General features: G+C 39.4%; 1 protein-coding gene across 4 annotated transcripts in view; it reads left to right on the top strand.

The window, feature by feature from the left end:
• Nucleotides 1-25,481, top strand: part of DST (dystonin) — a 435,492-nt gene that overhangs the window by 68,431 nt on the left and 341,580 nt on the right. For all 4 annotated transcript variants that reach the window (XM_090282621.1, XM_090282619.1, XM_090282618.1 and 1 more), the window contains exon 4: nt 23,508-23,715. In XM_090282621.1, coding sequence (XP_090138747.1) covers nt 23,508-23,715 — 208 coding nt within the window. The remainder of the gene's footprint in view (nt 1-23,507; nt 23,716-25,481) is intronic.

Raw genomic sequence — 25,481 nt, 5'->3', positions numbered from 1 at the left:
TTCTATGGTGCATGTGCCTGCCTTCCCCTGGTCACACCCCCAACCTGATACTGGATGGGGCAGGAGGGCTTTTCTCCTCTTATCCAATTTTCTTGCTAGCCTTGCACGTGCTAAGTGTAAGAACTCCCTCCTGCCACCAGCTCACCCTGAGAGCAGGGGAGACTCCTGTGGCACTCTGTCAGCTCCACGCCATGCCATGCCCTGGACCCCATATGAAGTAAGTTGACCACACTTGGGGTCCACTGGCAGAGAGCCTAAGTAAAGGGACCTGGGAAACCCTGCATGACCTCTCAGACAGCGCCAAGAGTGGCCTCATCGGGAGGGGTGGGCATCTACAGTCAGGAGCAGCACGTCCCCTGGGAGCAGAGCATCTGCAAGGCACGAACTTGGCTTAACTAGCTTTGAAGTGCTGGGAAACTCAGTGTCCTTGCCTCGGCCCTGGGCAGTATTGTCTGACTGCACACCATACCTGGAGGAGTGTGCCTTGATGCACAAGTGGCTCCCAGGTTCCATTCCCATGACCTGGCTCCATCTTCCCCAGCAGCCCTTCCTATTCTGTGCCCTTAGCCTGCTGCCACCAGCTCAGACAGGCTGTCTATCAGTATCAGCAATGCTGACGGTCCAGTTGATGTTAGATACTTTTATATTTGTTGAGGTATTGAACTGCTTGGTTGCAGGATGTTTCAAAGTAGGTTCCAGCAATTTAGGATCAGGAGTTAAGGTGAATGGTTCAGCTGATCCAAGATAGAGGGTGGAATGGACAGCTCAAGGGAAGGTGGATGGGATATTGAAGACAAGAGAATGCTTGAAATGATCCATCATGAGACCCAACAAGGGAGGACGGGAAATCACAAGAATAGTCATGGGTCCAACCAGGACAAAGGGGGCTGGAAGGCTGATTACTTTGAAAAGGAATGAGAGAATCGGAGAGCCAGATATTTGGGGTCATGTTGTTGGGTTAGAGAGGTTTCAGATTTGCTTTGGTTCCAGGTGATATCATCATCCAGAGAGAGGCCAGGAGTCAGAAGAGGAGAGAAGGTGAAGAATATTTGAGTTCAGGAGATTAGGAACTTTCGTGGCTGAAGTGTTGGGTGGCTCATCCAGCTGATGTGAACATCTTCCCAGACGATGACAACACTAATGTGGAGAAACAGCAGTGAGTCAGATGCCCAAGTCCTCGGTGAATGAGCGGGTGTGGCCAGAGGTCAGACAGTTCAGAGAGGGGAACAATTCAGACTGCAGAGAGGGGCAGGCTTTTGATGGAATGCCTGGGAGAAGGAGCAGCCTCTGCTGGAGAAATGCAGGAGTGCAGAGAGCAGGCACTTAGAAGTGATTGAGGTGAGGCAAGCAGAGGAAATGGCACTTTCTGTGAGGAGGTACAGCTTGTTGACATTGAAACGGAGTTTCCAAAGAACACCCTGAGAAGGTTGTCCAGGCAGACAGCAGTGGAGGAAGTACAGTCAGCAGGAAGGTGATAGTCTTTGAGATGAGACTTGCCTTTGGGGCTTGGATTTGGGGCAGTAGCCACGGATGGCAGGGATGAGCACTGTGGTGGGTGAGTTCACCTGTGCTGAGGTCTCAGCAGCTCTAGAGATGGACGTGAGGCAGCCCTCTGCCATCCATACTGACATTCTAGCCTTTGCTTCTGGCCATGTGCTGTGTCCACTCCAGTCTGTGTTTGGCATGTGAATTCTTCAAAAGCCTTTTGGAACGACTGAGACCTAAATACATTATTGATTCTAAAATATGAACTTTGGAACTTGAACTTTAAAATCATCTCTAATGAAATGATTACAAAATATATCATTATTTTAGCTGGGCAGTTGCAATTCAATTTCTATATAATTGTACATAAATCAAATTTAAAATTACAAAAACACATTTTAACAAAATTTAAATAATAAATCCCTTTCAAACATTTAATGGAAAAGTGTTATTAGCTGTGTCTGAGCATATGTCCGATGATATGGATGGAGCATGTAATATCTGAGAATATCTCAATAGTCTTTGGCTTCGATTCTAAATAGGAAGTTTTTCAGAAGGTGTCTGTGTGCAATTGAAAATTGTGCGAGTAAAGATAACAAGGCCTCCAATATAACCCTCTTCAAGTTGGGAAGGGGATCCTCTAGTATTCTGAGGAATTTTCTCTGTTAAAGGTATTCATTTTGGCATTTGCGTTTGGTGATTTGAAGGCATAATTTCATTGTTTCTTCACGATCTCTTAAATATCACATGATTTGAAGTAGCTGATGGGAAAATTAGGAAGGATAGGTATTCTTCATGCTTACATACGAAAGAATACAGAATTTGGAGTTTGAAGACCCAGATTTAGATTGCAACAATAACTTCATCTCTTTGAGCTGTAGTTTTCATTGATGTTGACAGAATGAGATTGATTAATAGCAATATATACCTCATAGGATTATTGCAGGGGTTAAATGAGATAATATTTTGAAAACGTTTTTTGAGCTATAAAATGCCCCACAAATGTAGTTATGATTGACAGGGGTTTTAGGTGGTACGATAGTGGTAAAGATGGATGAGAAAAGGTTGAGATGGCTGATTTATGACACACTGTCATCATTAGCTGATGCAGGCCTGGTTTTATTAATTAATGAATTAATCTTGTAAGCACCCACAACCCCCCATTCAAAACAAAAGCTAGGACTTTGGCAGTAACCTCCATCAACCATATGATCTCTCCCTTCCAGCCACCTGTTTCTCCCTATTCAAGGCAACCATCATTCTGAAACACCTTTACTATTCTAGTTTCCCTTTTTGCAGAGTCTGTTACATCTTTCTATAGTCCTTAAAAGTTTGTATTTTTAAATTGTAGTTGTTTTCAACTTAATAAAAAGATTTATACTTTATGTAATTATTTGGGACTCACTTTTTTCACTTAAAACTACATTGCTAGTATTTAACCATAGGTTGCATGTCACTGTAGTGTATTCATTTATAATTTTGTGTGAATGTAGCATCGTGTGTTCATTCACTCTTTTATAAATGTGCATTTGATTCTAGATCTTTGAAGATCATTTGTGGGCTACTGCACATTTTCTTGTAAATACCTCTTACTCTACATGTGTGGGAGTTTTCCTTGGGTATATGCTTAATGTGTATCAGTATACATTTCATAGGGTATATGTGAAAGTTAAACTTTAGGAAACAATGCCAGACTGTTTTTCTTTTCTTTCTTTCTTTTATTCCAGAAATATTTTAAGACAATTGTAGCACAGTTATGAGGTCCCATCCAATCCACTGAATATATTCAAGGAATTAATAAAAATATTATACATCTTTCCTCACTACCTTAATATAATGAAAATATTTGGTTCATATAGATCAGACTAATTGCCACATTCATTCACATTTGCACTGCTAGTCAAACAGCATGTAAGTCAATCTATGGATTACAGTAATGTGTCTACTCCTTTTTGATCTGAAGTATCAAAATTAAATGTGTTTTTATTTTTTTAATGACACAATATTTGAAGCCTAGAAAAGACTGGTTAACCAATTTAAGGCAAAATATTGAAACTTTTATCCAACTTTAATTTGAAAAGATAAAAGAATACTTTATCAAAGATCATACATGCCTTAACATTTAGATCCTTATGGTTCTTATAAAGGCAGTAATAAAAACATCAGTGCAAGTTCTACATTGGGTTCCCCAGTAGAGAAAGCATTAGGTTTTTGGAGTATGTAAACCATTATTTTCAAATCCCAAAACACTCCAAGAGGAAAGAATTCTTCTGCTACAGGAATTACATATAGTTTAATTATTTTACTCAATAAAGATGTATATAAAACATGATTATACATAAAAATTAGTATCTTGGCCAGTTTGTTTAAACTTTTGTTTGATTTGCTTGAATGCAAGCTTTAAAATAATGATTAAAAACCAACCAGTTTAAAATCTATTGACAGTAGCAGTGCAAAAAGAGGGCTGAATATTAGAATTTCACAAAGAAATAACATATTTAAATATAGGTAGAGTGTGTGTGTTTTGTTTTAATGACTAAAAAAGGCTCAAAATGAGTTAAATTAAGAGAAAACAGTAGCACTTGTTCTGAACTCGGGTTAACTGTAAAATATTAATCATAATACACACTTTTAGATAGGAATCCACATTTCTCGTAATTGAAAAGTGACATCACACTTTCTAGCTCTATCATTTGTGCTGGAAGACACTGCAGTAAGGCTTCACATAGCAGTATACATTACCAAAACTGTACTTTTTCAGTGGCTAAGTGACAACGCGTGGAATGAAATTAGGTCTCAAAAGCTTAAGTGAATATATCTAATACTTTTACATCTGTAAAGCTACTTACACACTTGATGAAAATGTTAACTGTATGTGGCAAAAAAAAAAAAAAAAAGGTAGTGATTTCATCTGCATCTGCTTTATGTAATAGATAACACATTTTAACATTAAAAAAAAAAAAAAGACATTCATATAGCACACTCAGGGGGTTTCCTACAAATGGACCATTAGTTTTTTTTTTTTTTTTAACCTGTCCCAATCAATACATCCTCAACTCATCACTTTCAACTTACTCAAGACAAGATATTATGTACCCTTACTAGTGTTTTCCCCACAGGAAGATCATTTTCTCTACTTCCGATGTGTGACTTACGTAAAGCTGGCCATTTGATTTATGTTTTCATTATCCAGTAACTGAATGAGATTCATCAAAGTATCTGTGCACAAAATTTCATCACTACATTATAATCCTACATTTATTTCCAGGAGTGTGAGTTGAAGTTTGGTAGTTTCACTTCCGTATATCTACACTCCACTCCCTCGTTAAGTAAGTGAAAATTGTTTACACATGTAGCCATTCCTGTTTGGTAGAACTCCAATGAGTAGGGCTCACTCCTCACAACAGGCACAGTACAAGAATTCTAAGGTCTAGACTGAATTTGTATGTAGACTTTTATGGCAAAGTTGGTTTTGTAAGGTGTCTTACATTTGTAAATACTGTACATTCAAAGGTTATTTTTCTTAATATAATATGACTTTGAATCATAAGGGATATGATTGAAATTATTTATAGTAACCATTAAGAATAAGTTTTATTTTATTTGTTGTTCAAGTTCACACAGTTTTATGTTTAGTTTAGATAAATGTGTGTGTGTGTGTGTGTGTGTATACACTATGGCTAAAATAGAAATTCACTTTTTAAATAATAATAGAGATTGTAACAATCTAGGTGCTGTGAGAGAACTGATGAAATATGCAATGTAGAGTACCAAGACAGAAAGGGAAGTTTGCAATTCTGTTGTCCAGAACAGAATTTTTATGAACTGTGCAAATGTTTCATGTACATGGTGATACCTGCAGACTGTTTTTCAAAGTGCTCTCTTCACTTATACTTTCATCAGGCATGCGCCATGCTTTTTTAGGCACATAGTATTAATAGACTGAAGACATTCTTACCAATTGAATACATATAATTTGTTATCTCACTTATGGGTTTGATATGCTTTACTCTGATCACTAACAACGCCTAACATCTTTTCATATGTCTGTTAGCTCTATGTGTTTACATTCCTGCAAAATATGTCGGTCTGTTTCATTTGCCCTTTTCCTCATTTGGTAGTTTGTGCTTCTCTTATTGATTTGTAAGAGTTCTTTATATATGTTTCTGATCACTGGGTTTTAACTTAAATTATGCTTGGTTATTTTTGATAATACCTTTTCCCTAACTCCTACTTTTGATATGCTTTTCCATTTCTTTAAATATATAAAGTATGTTTTATTTTTAATATCTGATAATTCAAATACTTGACATTTTTGTCTGTGGGCTGTGTCTTCTGTTGTTTCTGTAGTCCCATATGTGAGGCTTTGTTTCATTATATGTTTTGCAACTTAAAAAAAATTGAGGTATAATTGACATACAGCATTATATTAATTTCAGGTGTACCACATAATGTTTGGTATTTGCATACATTGCAAAATGATTGCCACAATAAGCCTGCTTAACATCATTACCAGACATAGATAAGGGATTTTTTTTTTTCCTTGTGATGGGAACTTTTAAGACTTAACTCTTAGTATCTTTCCAATATGCAATACAGTAGTATTAACTACAGTTGTCATGTTGTGTATTACATCTCTGTGACTTACTTATTTGATGACTGGAAATTTGTACCTTTTGACTCCCTTCAACCATTTCACTCAACCCCTACTCCTGTTTTGCAACTTTTTATCATAAACTTTCCTTTGCTGGAACTTCATAATTATTTTTGTGACTTGGATTGAAGGTATATTTCTCCAGAAAAATTTTTCTTATTTCTAAGCCAGGCGTTATTAACCATATGAAATAAATTGTCAGTGTCAGAGGTTTTGATACAGCATAAGGAGTGTAACTGGTCACAAAACATGAGGATTAGCTTGTGGTTATGAAAACGTTTTTCCTATTTCATCCAGCCTCAGGCTCGAGATAGGCCAACGTCCTTAACGTCTTAGGATATTTTGATTTGTTTTCCTAATTCATTCTTTTCTGGCTTTATTTGTGAATGTCCCAATCAGACTTCCTCGTTTTTGTCTTTTGTCCCCTTCCAGGTGCTTGGTCTTCATATGGGAAGCTTTAAGTCACAGGGATCAACACATCATCTTTATTTCTCTTGCCGTTGAGGATTTTCCTTATTTTTTTGCCAACTCACTGATGCATAAAAAATATGTGTATACATATGTAAAATTGTTATTTTGTCCAGCATTTTTAGATATTGTGTAGTAGGAAGGATTATTAGGATATCAAGTCTGCAGTATATCTGAGAAACCCTTGTTTTATTTGTTTGTAAGGCAAAAGAGATTCCCCAAATTGGTTCCTCTCATATCAGAGCTGTATGTACTGCAATGTTCTGGCTTCCATCCTAGGGCCATTGAGCATTAAAAATTCTCGATAGCATTGTGAAAGTACACCCCTGCTCTCCCCCAGCCAGGGAGCCTAGACATGGCTTTTAATTCTCCTTTCTAGTATAACTTTATTTCCACTTTGGGCTGTGCAGTAGTACATTGAGCCAACTGTTCCTCATCTCTTAGTCTTAAAGCAGATGACATAGCACCTTCATTTCCCGCAGACAGTGGAATTCTTGCTCACAATAGGGTACTGAGAAGTACTGTAGTGACTTCTTTTTTTCAAATCTCAAGTTTCAGTACATATTTGTTATTTCAGCTAAGCCAAGTCAACTTTCTAATTACACAATATTTTGTTATAATTTGGAGTTGAACATAAAACCTCCAATAGAGAAAATATTGATGCATTATTTTTATGATGAAAACTCCTGATAAATGTTAAAATAGCTCTGGGAAAGGGAAAGGGATGTAGCTTTCTTTAAAATAATATTTTATTTTTAATTTTAGAGGGAGGGGAAGAGAGGGAGAAGGAGGGTGAGAAACATTGATGTGAGGGAAAAACATTGATTGGCTGCCTTCTAGACTGAACCTGCAACCCAGGCATGTGTCTTGACCGGGAATTGAACTTGTGACCCTTTGGTTCACAGGATGATGCCCAACCAACAGTGCCACACCAGCAGGGGCAAGGGATGTAGTTTTTAAAAATAACTAATTGTAATGTGTCCTAAAGCTTAAATTTTCACCTAGAAATTATCTAAACTTCATGATAGGCTTCATTCTAAGTCATTCTAATAAGAATAGAATCTATATTCTACACTTAGTACAGACATTTTGGAGCACAATTGGGCAGTATCTTTCAATTAGAAAAATTATTTTATTTATTAATTTTAGTAGTTATTTTATTTTAATATTGTTTTAATCAAGTTATTTTTAATTTCCAATAAATAAAAAACAAATTATTGTATTTATTGTTTTTGGTAATCAACGACTATCTAGAAAAAATGTTGTAGTCTGAAACACATATTTTTTTCCCCCTTAGAGGGGAGGATGAATTAGGGCATTAGGAGGGGATATTTTCTATTTTATTTCTTAGTTGTGATACTCAGTACATGATATCTCTAAATTCATTAGCTTTTAAACTTAGTTCAGGATAAAAATATTCACAGGCTTTGTGTGAGCTGGGAGACAAAACATGAAAGATACTGTAGTTTGGGCATTGAAAGAACACTAGGGACGAGGGATGGACTCATGGACAACTAGGAATCTAAAAATTATTCAGCCTGGGTTGTCACTTGGAGGAAACAAAGTGACCCAGAAAAGTGACCTGAGATTCCAAACATGGTGTCCTTTTACTTTCAGAGTCACAGCTGGAAACATGACTCCTCCTTGACACACTCTTTACTGTGCTGCATCGTTTCCCTCTTTATGTGCTGTGTTTAGCAAAGCATTGCAATTTCTTTATATTTATAAATTAAAAAAACTTATTTTTTTTAAAATGAGCTGACCCACCACATTTAAAATTATTTTAGAAAACCCAGACATTTTACATTACATAAAAACCATATGGGAATATTAAGCAGGCAACACAGAGTTTTAAAGTTTATTTCTATAATGTGTCATCACCATGACTCCAGGCAAATCCATCTGCTTATTAGAGCAAAAGAATCAGGAAGTCTGAGATGTAGACGGTTCAGGATGCTAGGGAAGTGAAAAAAAGTCTCCTCTGAAATGCTGCTTTTTATAAACAAATGACTATCATTTCCTGTTTTTTAAATCCTATTAAAACTCTTTTGAAACATCATCAGCACTCTGTTGCTCCAGAGATAACCATAAATGAGTAAAAGTGTAGAACAAAATAAGTTATAAAGACACAGATATTTCAGGTCAATAGCATTTTATTTCTTAGGCGCTTTCTGAGAGCCAGGCACTGTGCTAGGCAATGGGAATTCATTCACTTAACCCTAACAGCAACCTTAGGAAGTAGATTTGCTTTATCAATTAGAAAACCACAGCTCAGAAAGGTAAAGTAGCTTGTCCAAAGTCAAGTAGCTAATAAGTGGTGAAGCTGGGTTAGGAAGCGCACTGATCTGCCAACTCCAGGGCCACATCTCCCGTTATTAGCCTGCGAGAACAGTTTCGTTTCTGGTGTATGGTTAGGGCAGTTTTACTGTGGATTGTGAGACCGTGTGAATGCTTTAAACCTCTTTTTCCAAGACAAGCTTCAGTGCAATCATGACAGGCAATGATTGTGTTGGGAGAAAGAGGATAAGAAGGAACTAATATTTATCAAAGGAACTCGGTATTTACTGAGTACTTACGGTGTGCTAGGCAGTACAGATGCTTCTGCAAACGTCACTCACTATTCATGTTTCCCTTCCACAAATATTTACTGAGCACCTGTTGTGGGTTTGTCACTGTGTTAGGAACTGGGGCTCCAACCGGGAATGAAACAACGTTCCTGTACTCCCAGAGCTTGTTGTCCAGTGGGGCAGACAGACAGTATACCGATTAACACTTAAATACATAACATGTCATGTGGGGATAAGTGCTTTGGAGAAAAATGAAGCAGGTTAAGGGGTAGAGAATGATGGGAGCAGGTGGTAATATTATACAAGGTTGTTTGGGAGGACCTTTCTTTTAAAAGGTGCCATTTGAGCAGATATCTAAAAACAGAACATGAGGCCTTATAGGCCATGATACAGGCTTAGGATTTTGCCCTGAGTGAAGTGGGAGCTGCTGGAGCGTTTTGAGCACAGGCGCGATTATACCCTGACTTGTGCTTTTATAGATTCAATCTAGCTTCTGTGTGGAGAATAGACCACTGAGGAACAAGGAGAAAATGTGACTTAGAATAAGAAGTCACTGTCATTTGTTCAATGTCTACTATGCATTTTATGTATATCACTTTTAGTCATTTCAACAATTCAATTGACTTGTTAGCTCTGTGCAGGTGATAGGACTAAAAAGCTCCTAGTGGCTTAGAAATTTGTTAAGGCCCCACAGCTATGATGGTAGGAACTCTTTATCAAATTGACAATTTTGGCACAGCTCTTGAAAATGACAGCTGTCATCTAGGGTGGTCTCCTGTGTGTGATATTTGATCCTAAATGCCTTGAATACATTACTCTTTTATAACAGCTCTGAGAGGTTGGTGTTATTCTCATTTGTAGACAAGGAGTCAAAGGTTCAAAGAAGTTGTGACTTAACAACTTGCAACAAGGCCTCATAGCTAGTAAGTAGCAGAATTGGGAATTGCGGCCCTGCTCTGTGGACCTCCTACTTAATTATGGAAAGGCAAAGAACTTAGAAAATTGTGAACAGTTTTACTCTTCTTCATGTTTCTGCCTCTCCCCCTTGGCTTTGATTACTTTCAGGTGATCCACACACCATCCTTTCTGGAAGAAATTACATGATAAGTTATTAATAGCTTAGGATGCCTTTATATATTTTATTATCCCTTCTAAGTATGTGCATTTTATGAGCTTATCACAGGGAGGAGCATTGAAGAGTGAATCTCTAACAGGAGAATTTTAGACATTGTGGCACCAGTTTTTGGTAGGATATTCTGACTCCATCAGGTCCCATGAAAGAGTGTGTTCTCCCTGGAGCATCAGGGAGGCAGGTGAGAAGACAAGGCCATCTGTCTTCATATTCAAGAGTGGTGGTGATGAGTGTGTACTCTGGACTGGGGAAACAAGGAGTGGCTGTCACATTCAAATTAAAAGCATGTACCCAGGCTGTGTTTCTGGTTGTCCGGAGACTCATTTGGCTCTTTGACTCTCTGCCTCTGTGATAGAACAGGCTCTAGGAAAAATTGTGAGGCAAAGTTTATCATGCTTTATGTCCAGGAGTCTTTGTGTTCCCTTTTCCTTTCATCAGAATATTTCTTCAGGATGTAGTGTGATGACCTTAACCAAAAGAATGAATTTTTAGTACTGGGATTTTAGGCATCATTGTGCAAGTGATGTGAAAAAATTTTTTTGAGTCCTCAAAATAATATACTTTTTGGTAATGTAACTATAATCACTGATATTTTAAGAACTTTTTACCTGGTTTTCATTTTAGAATGAAATGCTATAAAAATGTTTTGACTATTAGGTGCTAAGCAGGCATACATTAGATGCTTTACATACATTATATAACTTTACTCTTGTCTCACATCCAATGAAGTAAGTGTGATTATTCACATTTAGAACTTGGGCAAATCAGAGAGGTTAAATGACTTTCTCACAATAATGTGGGTGGTGAGTAATGGAGCTGGAGGAGACTGTGGCCTCCTAACTCAGCCTGATAAAAGTCCTCTGTGATCTTTCTTTCCATTAAATTATACAGTGTATGAGTTATAGCAGTTGTTTCTACTTCCCCGAAATGTAGTAAAGGTGACTCATAAAACTTTTATAAAGTAACATTGTAGCCAATTGTATTTGTTAGGGTTCTCCAGAGAAACAGAACCAATAGGACACAAACATACACACGCGCACACACAAACACACACAGACAGTTATATGGCTCACGTGATTTTGGGGCTCGCAAATCTAAAACCTGTAGGGCGTGTCTGCAGGCTAGAAATTCAGGTAAGAGTTGATGTTGCCGTCTTGAGTCTGAATTCCGCTAGGCTGGAAACTCAGGTAGGATTCCTGTGTTGCAGTCTTGAGGAAAATTCCTCCTTATTTGGTAAGCCTTAGTCTTTGCTCTTAAGGCCTTTGAGTGTTTGGATGAGATACCCACCCTACAGAGAGTAATCTTCTTTATTCAAAATCACATCTAAAAAAAGACCTCCACAGAAACATCTCACCTGGTGTTATGCCTGAAACTGGGTGCCATAGCCCTGCCAAGTGGACACCTAACATTAACCATCATACCAATAGACAGTCGTTTTCACTGAATAGATTTTTGAAGGTGCCTGGCTTCTTTACCTGCTAACTTTCTGGCTGGTTCCTGTGGTGTGGATACAGACACAGAACCAATTCAGGAGGAAATGAAGCAGGCACAAGGGAACAGCTATGGGTTTATTCCATTATTCCAGGGTATGTGTGTGTGTTTCTGATAGAATTCACTATATTGTTTTCTGGACACGGGTATACATTTAAAATTTTCTTGTTTTGAGTTGTTGTTGGAGAAAGCTATCAGATTGGCTGAGAAAGCACCCATTAAGAAAGAAAAGAGAAAAAAAAAACCTTAAGCAATATTTCAGGGTCAGGAGTACAGCTGAGAGTGGGAGGAAGGTCAGGCGATTGGAATTCACATAAATCCTAAGTGCACAGCATGACTAAGGAGGAGAGGGTGGGTCTGCAAAGCCAGGGCACAAGATTATAACTTCATGATAAGAGAGCCCTGTGGTGAAAGAATGAATGAATTTGCTTTATAAGCCCTGTGGGAAGAGTTTATTTTCTTATTGTAGACGATTAGAAGTTAGAAAAATATGAGTATTATTGTTTGTGTTTTTAATTAGCATAACATCATAGCTCATATGCTGTTACAAAAATGTGTAAATGGCATGTCTGTTGTTTTCTACAGTACAGCTCCTATGTAAAAGGGGATGACGAATAAGATGGTTTATACACTCTTGTTCTCTGTGTGCATGAGAGAAAAGGCAAATGAAGGCTCAAGTGGCTTGGTGATGCTTTGGTACCAGCATGCCAGCAGCTCAGCAGGCCCTTGCATGATGCTGACCAGCTGCAGCCTCTCCAAGGAGCAGGTTTCCTCGGTCACTCCTGCAGCACCTGGGGCCAGGGAAGAGTTGGAGGGAAAATGCAGGTCTCTTGAAGGTTGGGGTCTAGCTACCCTTTTGAATCACCATGTACTCCGTGGCTTATCAGAGAGACTTGGCCTCTCAGCCCTCCTCGTATGACTCATGGGTGACCCACTCATTTTCTCCTGCCCTGCTCTGTCCCCGCTGTTACACTTCTGCCCCACTTCTGACTTTCTTCTTATCCCTTCTAGGTAAATTACCCCAACTTCTTACTCTATCACCTACAGCCCAACCTTCTTCTCTTCTCCCCTTCTCTTTTTCTAGTCTCTAAATATTTCTCAAATCTATCCTGTCCATCCCTAATTCAGAGTTTTAGTTCAGGCTGCCATCATTTGCTGATTTGTTACTAAAACGGCAAACTTGTTTTGTCTGAGGTTGACCCCTCTCCAATCCATTCTCTCCGTGGCTGTCAGACTCACCCTCTATCAGAGCAAACTACTTCTAGCCCTTCAGCAATAATCTGGCTCCTACAAGATCAAGTCCAAGTTCTAGCATGCCAGTCCTCCATGATTTCCATCTACCACCTGCTTCCGCAGTCTCATCTGCTGCCACTTGCACCTCATGTCTCTCCCCGCTGTCTTGTTAGCTACCTTAATACCGTTTTGCAATAAGGTGGCCAAAAGCAAGCAAGTGAAGCATTTCCCTTCTTCTCTGGTTCTACAGTAGTTCAAAGATGAAGAATAATGCTGAGGAAAGGAGGAGATGTAGGAGGAGGTAGCTGCTGTGGTGATCTTGTTTGTGTGTGTGTGTGTTTGAGAGAGAGAGAAAGGCAGACAGATACAGAGACAGAGATTGGCATTTCTAGCCTCATTGGCAGAACTTCCTCTCTCAGTCTTTACTCACATAGGATCCAGCTGCTGAAGCTAAGTTGCCAAGCCAGTGGATTTATTCAAGACAGGCATCGGGGTCCACTCCCATGAAAGGGGTCCTAAAGCAGATAAATAGTCACTGCCCTCACAATGAGTTTGAATCTTAGTCTATAAACTCTGGTGTAAGACATACCACTTTTTTTTTCCATCACAACTTAGGTTCTGACTCCCAGTCTCATAATTTGCCAGGCCTGGTGCTTGCTTCTCAATTCTTCCATCTCAGAGTTTCATTAAGGTTCTGGGGTCTTATAAAATGTCAAAGTGTCAGCAAATACGAGGAGGCATCAGTGCCTCCAGGTAATGCTGACACATCCCTGTGACTGCTCCATGGGGCCCTGCAGGCTGCTCTGGGTTACTCTCAGGACATAGGGACCTTTTGAAAGGTTAACCATGTGTCTATCCCTCCTAGACACACCAGGCACCCATCTCTCCCAGGGTCATCTGGGATTCACAAGGTCCCCTGCTCCAGGATCCACAGATACTGCCTTTAACCCAAGGAGACGTCTTTGTCTTCTGGGAAAAGTCTTTTTCTTCAGAGCCTTCTTCCCTTTTCTATAACCTTAGCCTCAACAGTTTTAGGTTTGTGGAAAAAAAAGGCAGGTATGCTTGCAGCCTGTTTCTGCTACCTGCCATGCCACATCACTTTCCCCAGGGATAAAGCAAGGAGGGGACAGGTCCAGATTACTTTCCTAAAGAAACATATATTACAGCAACAAAATGAACCCAGAGGTAATTCTCATTATAGATGCAGCGGCTTTGGGCCACATAATTGTTCTGGATGAATCACCAATGCTCCAGGACTGGAATGTGCAACAGACCTTAGGGAAAACTCAGATATTAGTTAAGGGCATTTGTAATGCACTTAGCATTTATTCCCCAGAGGGAGGCTGCAATTGAACTGGGTGCCACCATTCAGGTCAAAGCATCCCATCTGGGAAGAGTTTTCCACCAATCCAGTTCAGAGGCAGTAGACTTCCTTGTGTCCAGGAACTGCTCCCTGGTCCCAGTCAGTTATGGCTTATGGTAGCAAAGTTATTTCCACTTAACACAGATGGAAGAAGCCCTTTGTTGCTCAGAAGAGGGCAGTGGAAGTGCCAGGCCCTTAAAGTTTCATGGACTTAATTTCAATGCAATGATAAAAACATTTTTTAAATGAAAAAATAATTCTTCTGCTTGATGGAAGTAGTAACTGAAATGAGAGAACAACTATGTAAAAACTATTCTCAAAAGCAATTTTCTAAAGTCTCATTAATAAAGACAGGTAATGAAAATGAAGGGATAAAGACACAACCACACTTACGTTTCAATAATTAAATATAATTGCTTTTTAAAAATAATGTGTTTATCTAAGTTTTTCTTGTTGTCTCCAACAATGGAGACAATGAAAACAAAAAACAAAAAACTAAACAAAAAACCAGAAAGAGGAATATATTGGAGGAATGTGTTTCCAAAGAATTGAAAGTTCAGTAACCAAATTTGGAGAGGATAGGTATGGGAACTACATTGGTCTTGTCTCCTGAGAGCTGCTAATAGTGTGACCTTGTTTCAGTAACGTCCAGTCTCTGTGTTTCTGTTTGTTGTTTCAAATTTCCTGGAGTGACAATCGTATTGGGTCAATTGGAGTTATTCATCTATCTCTGGGTTGCACAAGTGTGAATATGTCACACCACTTAATGCTAAAATTTACTTAAATGTTTTTTGCATCTTGAGCATTGCTCTTAAGCACTCTTCCAGTATTATTTATTCTGCTACAATAACCCTATGTCTTATGTACTGGTTATGTTTCCCATTTCTCAGATGAAAAACTAAAGCCCAGAGAGGCCAAGCAGCTTTCCAAGATCATATAGCTTTTACCCAACATTCAGTCTTTGGCATGACATGCACATATTTTTAACTTTATAACTAGGTAGGATAGATGGTAGTTGCAGTTTGGCCCCTGGGAACTGCCTGCGTTTATACCTTAGGGCCCTATTAGCGATCATAGACAACATCTTTCCAACAGAAGTCAGAGCCACCTTCTAGCTGTCTGAAGTGCTTGACCTCAAAGCCTCCTCCATGATCTAGACAAGAGTGAGAGAGACATGCAGGGAGCAGGGTTGACTATGGGTGGGGACAGGAGCAAAAAACAGCAGAATGAGCAGCAGTAGCAATGGGTAGCAATGGAGAACATGAGCTAGCATTTCCTGAGTCATACAGTTCAGTTTCATTTCCTGGCCATTTGCGATGTTCACCAGGGTTCTCGGGATGGAGCAGAATCCATGGAACAGTTGGAAAGATCAGCACTTGGTTGTCAGTGGGAACATGGCGTCACCTAATTCTGTCTGACACTAATTTAACTGAGCTCTTTGGGTAGCCTGCTTCTTTTTGTTTTGCTTTGTTCCCTCCCCGGTTAGTTATTTTTTTTCCTCTTTATTTTTTAAGCTGTCATGCTTTTTTATTGATTACCATTATCCCTACTCTCCCTGCCCCTGCCATTGTTCCTTTACTCTCTGAGTGTAACAATGTCACCCATTCCTAAATTGATACCAGGGTCCCCAAACTCATATGCCTACAGGGACCAGGTGTAAATGAATGAAGTAGGCCAGGTAAGGATTGTGTCAGACTGGAAAGCCCATGTCCTTTCTAATTAGGGGAAACTACTGCTGGCCCAATATTCCACATCTGAATTTTAATGCAAAATTCCCAATTTTTAAATGTTTGTCATTAATTAGTTTTTAAAAAATGGGCAGGGCAACCACAACACATCTATAGGATGGCTCAGCCAGCACTCAGCATTTTTGGATGTGATACTGTTTGAGGAATGAAGGAGGTGGGAATCACCTGTATCTTCATCCTGGCTTCTGAAAGGAACTATAGATGCTCTGCCCTGACTGGTATGGCTCAGTTGGTTGGAGCTTCGTCCCATAACCAAAGGGTTGCCTGTTTGATTCCTGGTCAGGGCACATATGTAGGTCGTGGGCCAGATCCCTGGTCTGGATGCATAGGGCGCTTACGATGCCCCATATAATTCTCAGTCTGGGCAACTATGGGAGGCAACCAATCGATGTTTTTAAAGTCTCCCTCTCTCTCTAAAAGCAATGAAAAAAAAAAAAAAGTCCTTGTGAGGAAAAAATAAAATAAAATAAAGGGACTATTGACGTTCCTGTTGATTTCTCCCTCCTCATTGACTTTATACTGTAAATCAGATTTTATGTGTATCTTTATATTATTCCACTGGCAGACATATTTTTCACCCTAATATATAAAGATGATAATTTTAAGTATAAGTTGACTATTTAGGAACTTTGCTCTCCTACTTAGATTCTAAGCTCCTCCAATGCAGAAGCCTATGGGTGCTTAAGACATATTTTTAATTGATTGATATAAATAAACATCCCCTTAAAATATAAGATTAAATATTATCTAGTTAAAGAGACGTTTTCAGTATTTGAGTTTGTCTTCCAAATGTGTTTGTGTTTTTTGGGGCTATTTTCAGAGTTATGTTTGACTTTCTTTTAGGCAAATTATTTAAAATTTCCTCCTCAGTTTGGAAAGACCACAGATGTTTAAATGGAAACTAGTTCTTGATGTCTCTATTTCTATAATTTTAATAGAAATTTTAATATTGAATTAAAGTAAACTTACCAAAAAAAGGTGTCTGTGCTCTTTTGGTTTTTCCAATCTTAGAAAAATTTGGTATTTTGATACTTAACGTAGGTTTTCTTTTATTTATAATCTATTTGGGGAGAGGATTTAGAGAAGTGTATAGGAGCACATAGGACCAAAGAATCATAGAGTTGGAAGAGAGTAGAGTAAATTCAACACTTCACAGTGAAGGCTTGGTTCCTTGGAGTAGGAAGGTGCTCTCTACCACACAAAGCAGTCCTTTCCACTTTTGAGTAGTTGCATATTTTTGGATGTTTTTTCTTGATTGTTAACTGACACTTATCTCTGGTCATTTCCATGCCTTGGGCCTAGTTCTGAGCACAGAACAAGTCTAATCCTTTTGGGTTCCCCAAATATATGGTAAGATCTTTGAGAGCTGTGAGTGTGTTATAGGTTCCTCCCAATGTCTGGGACCTCATTTTAGAGCACTTAACAACACATGGTTGAGCTGGTTGAGTGCACAGGCTTTGGGGCCCAAAGGACCCAGGTAGAAATCCTGGCTCTACCTTGTACTGACAGGATGACTGTGGACAAGTTACTAAACCTCATTAAGTATCTGTTTCCTTATTGGGTTATACTGAGTATTAAATAAGGTAGTGAATCAAAGTGCTTAGTACAGTCCCTGACTATAATCACTCAATAAATGATGTGTATAGTTAGAACAAGCTGGTTGTCTTGATGCTAAGCCATGAAGCCATGCTCCTAGACTATGAAGCCATGCTCCTCATGGAAATGAGTCTTTGATACTTACCTTGTAGAGCTTCTTACACAGTTAGAGAAAAACGGTGTTGGAAATTTCTTCCTTCCTGTGTCCTCAGAAATATAATACCAAGGGCCACTCTAATGCTCAGTGTTTATACCCTACAAAGTGTTTGTGTCCTGAATTCCAGTGGTCTTTTATGGGCTGATGAACTGGGCCTCTCCTCCTAAAGAAACCTTTGACTTCCTGATCTCTTTTCCCAAAGGCTCCTCCCTTGAGTCAGATCCAAGTACCTTCCAGCTTCCCTCCCTCTGACCTCGGTTTCCTCTCTGGCTCCACCCATGCTCCACACAGGCTCCTCTTCCTCTCTGAGAGAAGGGCTTGCACAGATTCCCCTAAAAAGAGAGTGTGAGAGCCAGCTGAGGCCTCATCTACCCAGAGAGCACCCTCCCTCTTACTGTTTAAAGGTAGGTTGTAGTTCTGAGGCTAATTAAGAGCTATTTGTTTGATAATAGAGTAGCTGAATTTTTCAACTAGTTTTGGAAAAGTTTTAAACTACAACAAGCCCCCAGCCCCCAAATTTGCTGTCACTCATTTTGTCTTCAAGGGTTAAACACAGTTAATTACATTTTCCTTAACTGTTTTTTCTGTATCTATTTATTTGTGGTAGAGATTATATTCCCTGGAATCTCTAAAATCAGATAATGTGCTTTTGATTTTTGACTTATTTCCAAATAAAAAAGCTAGTCTTAGGCCATGCCATATATTTTTATATTATATGTAAGAAGTTAGTGTTTGTACATACCTTACCAAGGGGATTTTAAACAAAATTGGACCCTCATGTTTTCTAAATTTTGATGCCTTTTTGTTTATATAAAATATAAAAATATTCTATAATAATAAAGCAACAGTACACCATGCTGTATATTAAATAAATAACAGAAGGAGCTTCTTTTAAATCCTTCTGTCTAAACCTATGCTTAGGATTGAGGCAAGGAGACAGCTTTTATCTGGTGTCTTATTGATATCAGCCAGAACTTTGGTGCTTCCGTAAGTGTACGTGAAGAAAAGCTCTGACAAAGTACTTAGATGGACACTATCACTGCGTACTTTAACCTGAAGATCCTGATTTGTGAAAACAGGCCTAAACTAAGCAACATTTTTTAAAAATGGAAAAGGTCTTTTGTGTGTTTCCCCCTCAACTCTTGATTTTAAAAATATTCAAATTAACCGAAAAGTTGAATGAGTAATACAATGAATATTTTTTGTTAACCTGTTGCCACATCTTTCTGTTTTTATTGAAACATTTGAAAATAAGTGGAGGCATCATGAGTTTCTTCAGCCTGCAGATTTTAGGTTAAGAACACTTTCCTACATAACCACGATATCATTACCACACTTCAGAAAATTAACAATAATTTCCCAATATTTTCTAATAAACAATCAATGATCCATGTTCAGATTTTCCCAATTGCCTCCCATATATATATATTAGCTTAAGCAAAACAAAAACAAACCTGAATCCAGTCAATATTTTGTCTTTTAAAATTTAGAATAGTCCCAGCTTCTTGGATATGTATGTTTCATGACATCAACCTTTTTGAAGATGGCAAGACAGTTAATTTGTAGAATAACCCACAATTTGGATTTGCCCAACTGTTTCCTCATGTGATTTTTGTTTTTTTTAAATTGAGTCATACATTTTTGGAAATTGCATAAATCATAAGTACGTGGGTTTGTGAAAGTTAACTTTTTCAGCCTCTGGGATTCCAAGTCTGGCTATTTTACAAACCCTTATCTCTGCACTTGTTTCTGTGTTGCATTCAGAGAATGCCCAGTGCAGGGACAATTTCCTGGCACTTCCCTACAGATCTGGGTGCTAAGGCTGGGCAACTTCCAGTTTAGGCCATTCCATTGTACTTATCTCAGATCTCCCCCTGGGGTTTCAATTAGAGAAGTTATTGTTTAGTTTCCCTTCTAAAAATGTTGCATTATGTAATTATCCTGGCTTAGGAGATTTGGGTTGTTTTTATACCACGTGAAGGAATTGGTTATTAGGAAAGTCATTTTTAAAGCTTTTGGTGATCTAATTCAATTGTTAAAACTGCTTTAATAACTAGGTTGTAATAAGACACAATACAGGTTTTTTTCTGGTTTCTCACAAACCAGTGTTTTGTTGTTTGTAGAACTCCAACTTTAGTATATAGGTGGCTCACAGTCCTTTATTTAAGAAAAAGAAGCCAAACGTTAAATATATTCTGAGTATGTCAACTTTGTCTTTATTATCTTAATTACCCTTCCCCCAACTTTGTCTTTATTATCTTAATTACCCTTTCCCCTCTTTTCTGGGACTTTACAGCTCTTCCCTATTTCTCTTGTTTTTAACACACATGTCAAATCGTGATGATGACAGATGACGGTGTAAATTAGGGTCTTAGTCTTGGGTCAGTAGGTCAGTGACACCCTTAAAATTATATGCAAAGTTTGTGTGTATTTACTTGAGAACTTTGTTTTGGAGAGAGGTTTCCAAAAACTTCATTAATACTTCAGGTGTATCTTTGGGCCCAAAATGGTCACAAGCACTGGCTTAAATAGTTACTTCTCTCTGGTACCATTGATTTTTTTTCTCTGACCTTTGACATCCTGATTTTCTTTTTAGAATTTTTTTTGTATTTGTTTTAGATTGTAATATCAGAAGGAATAAAGTAGAATCCACTTATATTATTGTCATCACCCAGAAATAACCACTGTTTATATATTGATACATAGTTATCTATCTACCTATTAATTTATCAATCATCTCTTTCTGTCCACTTATGCACACACATGCAGATTTTTTTAAAAGGAATCATACTATATGAATTGTTTCCATTTTGCTAAATGTAGATAAGTAACATTTTGTTTAATTGCTACAGAGTAGTCCATTGTATGAATATATTGTAATTTACTAATGGACACAGATATTTGTATTTTAGCAGGAATCAAACCTTAGGCAACAAGAGTAGAAGAGATGCGAGTTTGGGGCTTTTGCTGGTCACAAGTGCTCTCTTCCTTTGTCTTACCGTTCCCAGCCCCACATCAAAGTTTAGGCTCTGGACTTTGGGTCAGAGAACACGCTTTCTTTTTCCAAAAGAGAAGAGAACTGTGCCCTTACACTCTTACCTCTAAACCCCAAATAATGACATAAATTGACAAGTCATTTCAGTTCAATGAAGAGTGTAATAGTTTTAGAGGATCTATAGACTTCCAAGCAGCTTTATTTAATGACATCACTTCTCAATTTTCAGGGTTCAAATGGGCCTAATGTTCTATTGTTTACCTTTTATTTTAGAAAACATTTGTTAAAATTTTTGTGGAAAAACCTAATACTTTAATTGTTAAAATGCTTGAATAATATAGCCCAGGGAGAGACTTTACCATGTATAAATATGTATGATTTATTATTTCATTCTCTGTCTATAGTTTGCTCTGATATATTGGTGAAAGAGCTGTTGCTCATTGTCTTTTCTTTCTTTTCTCTCTTATCTGTTTACCAATGACACTACCAGATTAGAGGCTGCATCAGTCAACACCCTTGGGTCTAAGGGTAGTAACCGTTCCCATCTGGCTACGTGTGATTAATGGTGTTTATGTCATGGCATGAACAACATTTTGCTGTTCAATCAGCTGAGACTCTGGCCATTAAAAAAATTTACTCTACTAAAATCAATAGCCCGTGGGTTTTAGAAAGGAGCAGTTCTTTAACAGTTATTCTCTGTTTGTAAAGATAAACAATCAAATTACCATACTCATTGAAAATAGCGCAGGTAACAAGAAGAAATATAATATCACAGATAAAGGATGACCTTAAGTAAGGACAGGTAGGGAGCCTTTTTAAGGAAGACAGAAGGCAACCAAAGAAACCCAATACCCTTTTGAAAGTCTTTAAGAATGTCACCCTTTTTCACAGATCTAGCCAACAACACGGCCTCAGGGAGCTCAAGATGAATTTCCAGAAAAGCATGGAAAATAAATTAGCTTGATGAAAGCGTTCTGTGACTGACTTAATGTCACTCACAACTCTCTATGGACTTTAGCTACAATACAGAAAATCAATTTTATTTATTTGCCTCAAGTATGCCTAGTATATATTCTTGCTACCAGGAAAACATACAAAATCTAAATAAATAAATTTTCCAAGGTGATGAAATTTCAGGTAAAATAAAATAGTAGACTGCTTTTTTTTAGGAAAGCAGATAGATAAAGATAAATCTTAGTGCTTTATTTTGTGGGAAATATTGTGTACTTTTAAAATGATGGTGTTAACTATGCATGCATAGCGACATGTCTGAGCAGATTGAGGTAAGGTCAATAATACGGATTCTCTTGTAGTTTATTTTACATGCCTTCGGTGAGTGCTTTGGGATGTCGCTCACACAGCCTGTTTTTGCTGCTGTTGTCACTGCTTTTGTGAGCAGCTCAGTGTCTTTGCTCAAACTGGAGCACGCCTCACTGATTTACGCCAGTCACTTGCATCTTAGGAATCTGTGGCTGCAAGTTACATTTCAGGAATTCGAGTTATACCAGTTTTGCTTCTTCACCGTGAACTTCAGCAAAGCAGACTTTTAAATGGGAAAGTGAAGATTTCCCTTTGATGCTTTATTTTATTTATAACGTTCACAGCACAGATGGTCAGCACCCTTGTTTTGGCTGTAAGCTCTCCAAATAATCGCGAACTTAACCCCATACAGAAGGAAGAAATAACGTTGTGTGCCACTTCTCTGAATAGAAGATATAAACCTTTCATGCACGGTATGACCCTGCAGATTCGCTCCAGCTAGAGGAAGGGATGACTAACCTTCACGTAAAGTGCTCTGGTAAAAAGCATCATGTTTCCATTCCACTATGTAATGACCAGGAGCTGAGAAGAGCTCTGTTTCCTGTTACAGCCCTACATCATTCTCATTTACATTATTGGCAGTTGTTACTGGGCTAGAAGTTTAAATTATCTCAAGAACTCTAAACTGAGTTCCGATGTTTGTTTATTGGAGCTGCCTTAGGCTTCTGAGAACAGTCTCTTGTGTTCTCCCAGTCTTAAGGAAAGGCTCTTCCCGTAACTGGCCCTCCCTCCCTCCCCTGGTCTTTTCAAGTAACCTGCTTCCCTCTCATGAAGAAAATTAAAGAAAGAGCACAGGGGCTCAAAACTGGTCAGAAAGGAAGCTACAGCGGCGAGGCGACTTGAAACGGGAAGGAATTGGGACCCAGCATCCTGTATTTGTGCTTTGTTTTTGAAACTTAGAGTTAGTTGCATTAATGAATTAACCAGCAGTCTAGTATGGAAAATGTTTCTCCTGTCCTGGTGGGGGAGCCAAATACTATAGATTTGTAACAGGAAGGCTGTTGATTCTGGCTTCATTGTTGGGCCAGTCATTTGTGAGCTGGTGGCCGGACCACAGGCCACACACTTCTGTGCAAATCTTCCATGTACTGGAACTGCCGGGATATTGTTTCTGCTGTTGGAGTTGTGGGAAGAAAAGATGGTGAGCGCTGGTGTTCATTTCTTGTTTGCGTGTCCCCCCAGCGCTGAGGAAGGTGCAGGATGCCAGACACAGTTTGTGGGCAGGGAGGGGGCTGTTGAAATCCATGAGCATGTGTGAGCGTTTTGTGGTTAATGCTTTTTTCTATGTCATCCTCTAGAGTTCCGGGAACGCGTCCTATCGCTGCTCTATGTCTTCCTCTGCGGATTTTTCCGATGAGGATGATTTCAGCCAGAAATCTGGCTCGGCATCTCCTGCTCCTGGAGACACCTTACCCTGGAATTTGCCTAAACATGAGAGATCGAAAAGAAAGATTCACGGGGGCTCGGTGCTGGACCCCGCTGAGAGGGCAGTGCTTAGGATAGCAGGTAAGAGCATCCGGGGAAGGGATGGAGCCCGGACGGGAGTTGCGGAAATGCACCCCTCTGCGCCACAGAGGACCATGGGGCGGGGGGAGGCAGAAAGGGGGAATAGTGTCTGGGAGCTGATGCACTGGGCTCAGTTTTGTGGTCACGGTGGGGGAGGAGGATGACCATGTTTACTTTGTGCCCTTATATTTTTTGATGGAGTGATTCTCCCTGCCTGCTGGTGACTAAGCTCTTTGGCTCTGTCTTCTGGCTGGATGAATTGATACCTCTAAAATGCAAGGAGATATTTACAGATATCTGCATTAAACTTTCCTATTTACATGCAGTAGCCACCGTGAGAATCTGAAAGTACAGTATTAACTCCAGTGATTACTAGTGTTTGCCAGAAGCTGTGAGAGCCTTCATTTTCATCTTCACCCAGGAGCACTGGGCTACGCAGATTTCACCGGGGCAGAGTCCTGGGTTTTGGTACCCAGGATGCAGAGGGTATTCTAGCAACTTAGATGCCATCTCTTTTCTTTCTTTCTTTTTTTTTTTTTTAAGTGTAACATCTGTCAGTATCATGTATGTGCTTGTAGCAGCTTAGTTGTCGCCTTTGCTTTTGAGGGTTTACCCATCATGCATTCCTGATTAATTAATATATGGGAGGTGCCAATGTTTCTGTTCTGTGTCAACCCGGTGTTCCCTTGCACTGGCGTAGAAGTCGAGCCAGAAGTGATGGCTCGATTTACCTAGCCGATTTACCTAGCCGAAAGCTGAGAACACCTGGGAAATCAATCCTCCTCCAACCCTGCAATGCCTGTGTGGTTTGTGTGTATGTGTTCTGTGCATGAAAGTTGCTTCTTGGGTTGGCTGTTCCTCTCTTCCTTTGATAATTTTTTTCTCTCAGAAATGGTAATGGAGTAGGATGGAGTATGTCCTTGGGGCTCTCTTGGAAAGGCCAAAGGCCAGAGGTTTTTCCAAATTGGTTTCTGTAGCCAGTAGGTTAGACCTCCCTTCCAGCCTTTGCCCTACTCTCAACTCTGGGGCCTCCTCCCACTCAGTTTTATTTACTTTTTGCCTCCTGTAATGCAAAGTTGGTACTTTATCTTTCTCTGAGGGAGCTAGCTGTAGAAGGCAAGCCTGGATCCCAGCCATCCTGGCAGCTGAGAGCCCCCCTAATGTCCCCCCAGTGGGATTTTTCTGATTACGGGAAAAACAAACAGCGCCCAGCCAGCCATTCTCTGTTCTGGGTTTCTGGGGCAACAGCCTGAGCTTCTTCTGGCTTCTCTTGTGAGATGCTGGCTGGTCTCACCCAGGCCTTTGAAGAGGCTGGGCGGAGTGTGGAAAGAGGGGGAGGAAACAGGATGGAGGATGAAGAGACTATTTGGGAGCCAAGGGAGAGTGAGCAGGGGTGGCTTGGGAGAGCTGGGGTGGACTTGGCTCTCGGAGCCCTCCTGGAGTACAAAAGTGTTTAGTCACTAAGGCCCAACTTCTGGCCTTGTTGAGATATCCCAGGCCTGCCCCCCCAGCAGGTCTGAGGCACAGGATGGACATTGTGGGTATCAGATGTTTGGTCAGCAGAAAGGGAAGACAGGTGAAAGGAGGATGGTGAGAGCAGTTGTTGGAGCTTTGTGGAGAGCCTGGGGCATCAGAATGGGATGCCTGTATTTTGTGCATTTTTGTGGTAGGTAGAAAATGTTTCTAGCTTGAGAGTTATGATAGCGGTGGCAAAAGTGGATATTTCTATTTTGGCTGTGAAGGAAAGAGTTTTGAAAGAAGAATGG

Source organism: Furipterus horrens, unplaced genomic scaffold, assembly GCF_987537825.1.
Source record: "Furipterus horrens unplaced genomic scaffold, mFurHor1.1.pri manual_scaffold_6, whole genome shotgun sequence".
Taxonomy (NCBI): Eukaryota; Metazoa; Chordata; class Mammalia; order Chiroptera; family Furipteridae; genus Furipterus; species Furipterus horrens.
Note: the sequence above shows the minus strand (reverse complement) of the source record. Positions and strands in the feature narration are given on the sequence as shown.